Here is a 10552-nt window from a genome sequence, read left to right as displayed (position 1 = left end):
GCAGCAGTGTCTATGAAGGTAGACACAGACAAAGGTCCCCCGTGTAGCCTCTAGCAGGCTGTAGGGGCAAGTGCTGTTGGTAGTAGCGAGTAGCAGCAGCAGTGTCTATGAAGGTAGACACAGACAAAGGTCCCCCGTGTAGCCTCTAGCAGGCTGTAGGGGCAAGTGCTGTTGGTAGTAGCGAGTAGCAGCAGCAGTGTCTATGAAGGTAGACACAGACAAAGGTCCCCCGTGTAGCCTCTAGCAGGCTGTAGGGGCAAGTGCTGTTGGTAGTAGCGAGTAGCAGCAGCAGTGTCTATGAAGGTAGACACAGACAAAGGTCCCCCGTGTAGCCTCTAGCAGGCTGTAGGGGCAAGTGCTGTTGGTAGTAGCGAGTAGCAGCAGCAGTGTCTATGAAGGTAGACACAGACAAAGGTCCCCCGTGTAGCCTCTAACAGGCTGTAGGGGCAAGTGCTGTTGGTAGTAGCGAGTAGCAGCAGCAGCGTCTATGAAGGTAGACACAGACAAAGGTCCCCCGTGTAGCCTCTAGCAGGCTGTAGGGGCAAGTGCTGTTAGTAGCAGCAGCAGCGCTGCCTATGAAGGCTACCGGCGCTGTGACACACACAGAGGGGGTGGGTGGTCAGCACCACCACGCCCGGCCGCCTTTGTCTCCCCATATAACAGACAAGACAAAGATCCCCCGTGTAGCCTCACCCACCCACTCACTCTCTCACCCACCCACTCACTTACCCACTCACTCACCTACTCACTCACACACATCCACTCACACACTCACTCATCCATTCACTCACTCGCTTACTCACCCACTCACACACTCACCCACTCACCCACTCACTCACCCACTCTCTCACCCACTCACTCACCCACTTACTCACCCTCTCACTCACCCACTCACTCACACACTCATCCACTCACCCACTCACTCACTCACTCATCCACTCACTCGCTTACTCACCCACTCACTCACACACTCACCCACTCACCCACTCACTTCCTCACCCACTCACCCACTCACTCACCCACCTACCCTCTCACCCACCCACTCTCTCACCCACCCACTCACCCACTCACCCACCAACCTACTCTCTCACACACACTCACCCACCCACACACCCACTCACTCAATCTCTCACCCACTCACTCACACACCCACCCACTCACCCACTCACACACTCACCCACTTACCCACTCACCCACTCACTCACACACTCACTCACACACTCACTCAACCACTCACCCGCCCACTCTCTCACCCACCCACTCACTTACTCACCCACTTACTCACCCACTCAACCACTCACTCACCCACCCACCCACTCTCTCACCCACTCACCCACCCACTCTCTCATCCACTCACCCACTCACTCACTCACCCAACTACCCACTCATCCACTCACTCACCCAACCACTCACTCACCACTCATCACTCACTCATCACTCACTCATCACTCACCACTCACAAAACACACAACACACATACACACACACATACACTCACACACATACACTCACACATACACAACAACAACAACCGCCATTCGCCACTAAGTGGCGGTGACGTCAACACGACGCTTGTGCCAGGCTATGTGCACCCTGAGGCCACGTGAAGTGTTGAACGCCCGCTGGCAGGAGGTCACGGGGCAGACCCAGGTGCCACGGGTCGACTGACTGAGATGACTGGCTGATGCACCACCTGTGCCCCCTACTGTGCCAACCTGCTGTGCTTTATCCACCCGGCGCTCCGCTCGTTGTTGTGAGCGTCGCTCCTCCGCCCTCCGTTGTTGTTGGAGGGCGACTGCCTCCAACTGCCCAGTAGCATCCTTCACGAGCCTCCTCCACAGAGGCCGATCTTGACACCGCTGGTACCGGTCATCGGCAAGTCCACTCAGCTCCACGTCCTCCTGTACTACATCACTCCATCTCTTCTCTAGCCCGTGCCGCGCCCGTTTAGCCCCCTCAATCCGGCCGAACAAAAGCTGTTTCGGCATGCGGTGGCTGGGCATGCGGGCTACATGACCCAGGCATCGCAGCCTTGCCCGCCGGAGGAGCTCACCGATGGGACCTTGCCCAGATCTTTCAAGGATTTGTGAGCTCCTCACACAATCCAGTCTGGTTAAACCCAGGATGGATCGTAGGCAAGCCAGCCTAAATGTTTCTAACCGGCGAAGATGTTCCATTAGGGGGGTCCACGTTTCGCAAGCTTAGAGAAGGGAGGGAATGACCGTGGCCGAGAAGACCTGAAGCTTAGTGCGGAGCGACAGACCAGGTAGCTTCCACACAGCGTTACGTAACCGATGAAAAGATATTGCCGCTCGACTGATTCGGAGTGAGACCTCTGCTGTTAAACTGGAGCCAGACATAAGCACGCTGCCCAGGTATGGGAAACTCTCCACTCTCTCCACAACTGCCCCATCACCGATTGGGAGTTGTGGGGGTGGAGTGTCCGATGGTACAAAATACCCAGGCAGGTGCTTAGTTTTGGTGGGGCTGATGGTAAGGCCCCACCTCTTAGTGGCACGCTCCAGTCTCAGCAGCAGCGTCTCCAACTCCTCCTCCGAATGTGCAGCTATTACCAAATCATCAGCATACATAACGTGGTTGAGCAATAGGGAGCCATCCCTTGACCGCACCCGGGCGTCGATCAGCCTCCCATTATATCTGTACCATATGGAAATTCCCCCGGTACAGCTATTGAAGGCTTCACGAACTACGTGGTCACAATAGATGTTAAATAATGTGGGAGCCAGAGGACATCCCTGTCGCACCCCAAGGTGTACAGGGAATGGCTCTGACTCCCGGCCACGTAGTTTTACCCGGGCCCGCTCACCATCATGAAGGTCCTTAATGATCGTGAGCAGAGGGTCAGGTACTCCAAAAGCACGAAGAACAACCCAGAGCCCACGCCTACTGATGGTATCATAGGCCTTGACCAGGTCAATAAAGCAGAGATGTAGGTCTTGCTGGAAATTTCCTACACCTCTGCTGTAGCAGACGGACAGAAAATATGGCATCTGTGCAGGACCGCCCTTTCCTGAAACTCACACACACACATTCTCAAACACACACACATTCTCACACACACATTCTCACACACACACTCACACACACTCTCACACTCTCTCACACTCACTCACGTCAGGAGAACGTCGCAGTAGCACATGGAGACTGGGTTCGTGCGTTAACATCATCATCATCAACATAATCATCAACATAATCATTATCAACATCATCACCGCTATCTCAACACCATCATCACCGCCATTTCAGCCTAATCACCATCATCAACATCATCAACATCATCACCGCCATCTCAACATCACCACCATCATCTCATCACCATCATCATCAACATCATCACCACTATCATTATTAACATCATCATCTCAACATCATCACCACCATCATCATCACCTCCATAATCTCAAAATGATATTCTCAAAATCATTACCATCACCATCTCAACATCACTATCTCATCATCACCATCATCTGAACATCATCATCATCACCGTCTCGAATGTGTGATCGCAGAGGGAGTGGTGAGTGAGTGGTGAGTGAGTGAGTGAGTGGTGAGTGAGTGGTTAGTGTGTGAGTGAGTGAGTGGTGAATGAGTGGTGAGTGAGTGGTGAGTGAGTTAGTGGTGAGTGAGTGGTGAGTGAGTGAGTGGTGAGTGAGTGAGTGGTGAGTGAGTGGTGAGTGAGTGGTGAGTGAGTGGTGAGTGAGTTAGTGGTGAGTGAGTGGTGAGTGAGTGAGTGGTGAGTGAGTGGGTGGGTGAGTGGTGAGTGATGAGTGAGTGAGTGAGTGGTGAGTGAGTGAGTGGTGAGTGATGAGTGAGTGAGTGGTGAGTGTGTGAGTGAGTGAGTGGTGAGTGGTGAGTGATGAGTGATGAGTGAGTGGTGAATGAGTGGTGAGTGAGTGAGTGAGTGGTGAGTGATGAGTGAGTGAGTGAGTGGTGAGTGGTGAGTGAGTGGTGAGTGGTGAGTGATGAGTGAGTGGTGAGTGTGTGAGTGTGTGAGTGAGTGAGTGGTGAGTGAGTGGTGAGTGAGTGAGTGAGTGGTGAGTGAGTGAGTGAGTGGTGAGTGAGTGGTGATTGAGTGAGTGGTGAGTGAGTGGTGAGTGAGTGAGTGGTGAGTGAGTGGTGAGTGATGAGTGAATGGGTGGTGAGTGAGTGTTGAGTGAGTGAGTGGTGAGTGAGTGAGTGGTGAGTGAGGGAGTGGTGAGTGAGTGGTGAGTGAGGGAGTGAGTGGTGAGTGAGTGGTGAGTGAGTTAGTGGTGAGTGAGTGGTGAGTGAGTGATGAGTGAGTGAGTGGTGAGTGCGGAATAAGTGAGTGAGTGATGAATGAGTGGTGAGTAGTGGTGGGTAGTGGTGAGTGGTGAGTGAGTGGTGAGTAGTGGTGAGTGAGTGGTGAGTGAGTGAGTGGTGAGTGAGTGAATGGTGAGTGAGTGGTGAGTGAGTGGTGAGTGAGTGAGTAGTGAGTGAGTGAGTGGTGAGTGAGTGAGTGGTGAGTGAGTGAGTGGTGAGTGAGTGAGTGGTGATTGAGTTGTGAGTGAGTGGTGAGTGAGTGGTGAGTGAGTGAGTGAGTGGTGAGTGAGTGGTGAGTAGTGGTGAGTGAGTGGTGAGTGAGTGGTGAGTGAGTGGTGAGTGAGTGGTGAGTAGTGGTGAGTGAGTGAGTGAGTGGTGAGTGAGTGGTGAGTGAGTGAGTGGTGATTGAGTGGTGAGTGAGTGGTGAGTGAGTGAGTGGGTGAGTGAGTGGGTGAGTGAGTGGTGAGTGAGTGGTGAGTGAGTGGTGAGTAGTGGTGAGTGAGTGGTGAGTGAGTGCGTGGTGAGTGAGTGGTGAGTGGGTGGTGAGTAGTGGTGAGTAGTGGTGAGTGAGTGGTGTCTCTTTGTGTTGTTGTGTCGACGTTTCGCGCCATTTCCAACCTCAGCTCTAACCACAAAGCCACAGAGGAACCCGCACACAGACAAAGCTCCCCCAAGCAGCCCACAGGGGCTGAAGGGGCAAGTGCTGTTAGGTTGATGTTGGTGAAGATGTTGATGGTGGTGATGGTAACTATGTTGATGTTGATGATGATGTTGATGGTGATGTTGATGATGATGATGTTGGTGATGGTAGTGATTGTGATGATGGTAATGATGTTGACGATGATGTTTATGATTTTGATTATGATGGTGATGTTGGTGATGATGATGATGTTGATGATGCTGATGATATTGATGATATTCATATTCTTAGTTTTTTCGGTAAAGTCACGTTGAAGAGAAACAACACACCTGATGATGACCGTTTGAGTTATGGTCGAAACGTCGTGAGAATTTTTTATTGTTTTATATATATTTTGTTATTCTGTTGTTTCTCTTCAACGTGACTTTACCGAAAAAACTAAGAATATGAATTACTGCAGTCACGAAAGCTTTAAATCAAAAGATATTGATGATGTTGATGTTGATGATGTTGATGATGATGATGTTGACGATGTTGATGATGATGTTGGTGATGATGATGTTGATGTTGATGATGATATTGATGATGATGTTGGTGATGATTTTGCTGATGTTGTTGGTGATGATGATGTTGGTGATGATGATGTTGATGATGATGTTGGTGATGATCATGATGATGTTGATGATGATGTTGATGATGTTGATGATGATGATGATGTTGATGATGATGTTGATGTTGATGATGATGTTGACGATGTTGATGATGTTGATGATGATGTTGATAATGATGTTGATGATGATGTTGATGATGTTGATGATGATGTTGGTGATGATGATGTTGATTTTTTTGATGATGATGTTGGTGATCAATTTTGATTTAAAGCTTTCGTGACTGCAGCAATTCATACTCTTAGCTCTTTCGGTAAAGTCACGTTGAAGGGAAACAATAAAATAATAAAATATATATAAAACAATAACAAAAATTCTCACGACGTTTCGACCATAACACAAACGGTCATCATCAGGTGTGAAAAACCCACGGCCAGAAACATTTGAAAGAAGTGGCGGTTCGCATTAATTTATTTATTTATAAACGGCGTATTTATTTACTTATAAAACGTTAGCGCCACGGGCAGAGATTTGGCAGTTTGTTTAGAAGGACTAGTCCATCTATGTTCTGAAAAAGGAGGGGGGAGACGAAAAATTAATGCATGCTGTCCGAAAGCCACCGTAAGCGTGAACAATCAATTAAGACCTGAAATGGTTTTATCAAATCCTTCCAATGATTGCTAAGCCCAGAATCCATCTTCTCGGTTGAAATTGTCTCTGTGCTTGTTATATGTGGGTAGCCTCATGAACGAATCTCTCATGATAACCGTAAGCGTGAACAATCAATGAAGACCCCGAAATGGTTTATCAAATCCTTCCAATGATTGCTAAGCCCAGAATCCATCTTCTCGGTTGAAATTGTCTCTGTGTTTGTATGTGTGGATAGCCTCGTGAACGAATCTCTCATGGTAACCGTAAGCGTGAACAATCAATGAAGACCCCGAAATGGTTTATCAAATCCTTCCAATGATTGCTAAGGCAGAATCCATCTTCTCGGTTGAAATTGTCTCCGTGCTTGTATATGTGGATAGCCTCTTGAACGAATCTCTCATGATAACCGTAAGCGTAAACAATCAATGAAGACCCCGAAATGGTTTTATCAAATCCTTCCAATGATTGCTAAGCCCAGAATCCATCTTCTCCGTTGAAATTGTCTCCGTGTTTGTATATGTGGATAGCCTCATGAACGAATCTCTCATGGTAACCGTAAGCGTGAACAATCAATGAAGACCCCGAAATGGTTTATCAAATCCTTCCAATGATTACTAAGCCAGAATCCATCTTCTCGGTTGAAATTGTCTCCGTGTTTGTTATATGTGGATAGCCTCATGAACGAATCTCTCATGGTAACCGTAAGCGTGAACAATCAATGAAGACCCCGAAATGGTTTTATCAAATCCTTCCAATGATTGCTAAGCCAGAATCCATCTTCTCGGTTGAAATTGTCTCTGTGCTTGTATATGTGGATAGCCTCATGAACGAATCTCTCATGGTAACCGTAAGCATGAACAATCAATGAAGACCCCGAAATGGTTTATCAAATCCTTCCAATGATTGCTAAGCCCAGAATCCATCTTCTCGGTTGAAATTGTCTCCGTGTTTGTATATGTGGATAGCCTCATGAACGAATCTCTCATGGTAACCGTAAGCGTGAGCAATCAATGAAGACCCCAAAATGGTTTATAAAATCCTTCCAATGATTGCTAAGCCAGAATCCATCTTCTCGGTTGAAATTGTCTCTGTGTTTGTATATGTGGATAGCCTCATGAACGAATCTCTCATGGTAACCGTAAGCGTGAACAATCAATGAAGACCCCGAAATGGTTTATCAAATCCTTCCAATGATTGCTAAGCCCAGAATCCATCTTCTCCGTTGAAATTGTCTCCGTGTTTGTATGTGTGGATAGCCTTATGAACGAATCTCTCAAGGTAACCATGAGCGTGAACAATCAATGAAGACCCCAAAATGGTTTATCAAATCCTTCCAATGATTGCTAAGCCAGAATCCATCTTCTCGGTTGAAATTATCTCCGTGTTTGTATATGTGGATAGCCTCATGAACGAATCTCTCATGGTAGCCAGATGGCTTACAAAGAACCTCTGTCTTGGAGAAGTCAATGTCATGTGAGCCTACTGAATTATAACAATGATCTGCTACGGCCGAGGTGTTGGTCCTACCGTGTTTAAGGTCTGCTTCGTGTTCACGAATGCGGTCCGAGACATGGCGTTTGGTTTCTCCAATGTAACTACTACCACAGAGGCAACTTAGTTTGTAGACACCAGGGTACTGTACGTCCGGAATCACATATTTTACAGACGGAACCAGATCACGGATTTCATGTAATGTGTTGAAACGGACCTGGATCTTGTGTTTATTCAAGATTTAGGGTAAAGTGATGGTTTTGAAAGGCTCCTCAAGAGGGTCCTTCTTCATGGTTTGAGTGATAGCTTTGCGGATTGTATAGTCGGAGTAACCATTAGCCTTAAGAGCTTGGTGTACGTGCTTGTGATGATGTTGATGATGTTGATGATGATGTTGATGATGTTGATGAAGTTGATGATGATGTTGGTGATATTAATGATGATGATGTTGATGATGATGTTGATGATGTTGATGATGTTGATGATGATGTTGGTGATGTTGATGATGCTGATGTTGATGTTGATGATGTTGGTGATGGTGATGTTGATGATGATGATGATGTTGATGATGTTGATGATGTTGATGATGATGTTGATGATGATGTTGATGATGTTGATGATGATGATGTTGATGATGTTGATGATGTTAATGATGATGATGTTGATGATGTTGATGATGATGATGATGATGTTGATGATGTTGATGATGATGATGATGATGTTGATGATGATGTTGATGATGATGATGGTGATGTTGATGATGTTGATGATGATGTTGATGATGATGTTGGTGATGATGTTGGTGATGATGATGTTGGTGGTGATGATGTTGATGATGATGATGTTGATAATGGTGATGTTGATGATGGTGATGTTGATGATGATGGTGATGATGATGTTGGTGATGATGTTGGTGATGATGATGTTGGTGATGATGATGTTGATGATGGTGATGTTGATGATGATGGTGATGATGATGTTGATGATGTTGATGGTGATGTGGATGATGATGTTGATGATGATGATAATGTTGATGATGTTGATGATGATGTTGATGATGTTGATGATGATGATGTTGTTGATGATGTTGATGTTGATGATGTTGATGTTGATGATGTTGATGATGGTGATATTGATGATGATGATGATGTTGATGATGTTGATGATGATAATGATGATGATGATGTTGTTGATGATGTTGATGATGTTGATGATGTTGATGATGATGATGTTGATTATGTTGATGATGATGTTGATGATGATGTTGATGATGATGATATTGTTGATGATGTGGATGATGATGTTGATGATGATGATGTTGATGATGATGATGTTGATGATGATGTTGATGATGTTGATGATGATGTGGATGATGATGTTGGTGATGATGATGTTGGTGGTGATGATGTTGATGATGATGGTGATGTTGATGATGTTGATGATGATGTTGATGATGATGTTGGTGATGATGTTGGTGATGATGATGTTGGTGGTGATGATGTTGATGATGATGATGTTGATAATGGTGATGTTGATGATGGTGATGTTGATGATGATGGTGATGATGATATTGGTGATGATGTTGGTGATGATGATGTTGGTGATGATGATGTTGATGATGGTGATGTTGATGATGGTGATGATGATGTTGATGATGTTGATGGTGATGTGGATGATGATGTTGATGATGATGATAATGTTGATGATGTTGATGATGATGTTGATGATGTTGATGATGATGATGTTGTTGATGATGTTGATGATGTTGATGTTGATGATGTTGATGTTGATGATGTTGATGTTGATGATGTTGATGATGGTGATATTGATGATGATGATGTTGATGATGTTGATGATGATAATGATGATGATGATGTTGTTGATGATGTTGATGATGTTGATGATGTTGATGATGATGATGTTGATTATGTTGATGATGATGTTGATGATGATGTTGATGATGATATTGTTGATGATGTGGATGATGATGTTGATGATGATGATGTTGATGATGATGATGTTGATGATGATGTTGATGATGGTGATGATGATGTGGATGATGATGTTGGTGATGATGATGTTGGTGGTGATGATGTTGATGATGATGTTGATGATGGTGATGTTGATGATGATGGTGATGATGATGTTGATGATGTTGATGGTGATGTGGATGATGATGATGTTGATGATGATGATAATGTTGATGATGTTGATGATGATGATGATGTTGATGATGATGATGTTGGTGATGATGATGTTGGTGGTGATGATGTTGATGATGTTGATGATGGTGATGTTGATGTTGATGATGATGATGTTGATGATGATGTTGATGATGATGTGGATGATGATGATGTTGAAGTTGAAGATGATGTTGATGTTGATGGTGATGATGTTGATGATGATGTTGATGTTGATGATGATGTGGATGATGATGATGATGATGATGTTGATGATGATGTTGATGATGTTGATGATGTTGATGATGATGATGATGATGTCTAGGAATCCCAGCGAGCTCTGTAATCAGCCCGACCATCAGGAACTCATGACCACCATCACCGTCAGCCATGATGGTGGTGATGGTGGTGATGGTGATGATGGTGGTGATAGTGATGATGGTGATGATGTCATCATCCGTCCACCAAGAAAACGGAGGCGCCGGTGCGGGAATTCATCATGACCATCACCACCATCAACATCACCACCATCACCACCACCATCACCACCATCACCACTACCGCCATCACCACCATCACCACCATCAACATCACCACCATCACCACCACCATCATCACCATCAACATCACCATTACCATTGCCACCATCAACATCACCACCATCACCACCACCATCAACA

The 10552-nt window shown here is 45.6% G+C and overlaps 1 protein-coding gene across 1 annotated transcript in view; it reads left to right on the top strand.

Moving 5' to 3' along the window:
- The first annotated feature begins 10192 nt into the window (after positions 1-10192).
- LOC142907276 (uncharacterized) overlaps positions 10193-10552 on the top strand; it is a 36558-nt gene continuing 36198 nt past the window's right edge. Inside the window, exon 1 of the mRNA XM_076056583.1 lies at positions 10193-10356. Coding sequence (XP_075912698.1) covers positions 10241-10356 — 116 coding nt within the window. The 5' untranslated portion in view covers positions 10193-10240. The remainder of the gene's footprint in view (positions 10357-10552) is intronic.

The sequence above is a fragment of the Petromyzon marinus genome, chromosome 76, assembly GCF_048934315.1.
Source record: "Petromyzon marinus isolate PM22_M1 ecotype Great Lakes invasive population chromosome 76, UKy_Petmar_22M1.pri1.0, whole genome shotgun sequence".
NCBI classification, from domain to species: domain Eukaryota; kingdom Metazoa; phylum Chordata; class Hyperoartia; order Petromyzontiformes; family Petromyzontidae; genus Petromyzon; species Petromyzon marinus.
The sequence above is the reverse complement of the archived record's forward strand: the minus strand, read 5'-3'. Positions and strand labels throughout refer to the sequence as shown.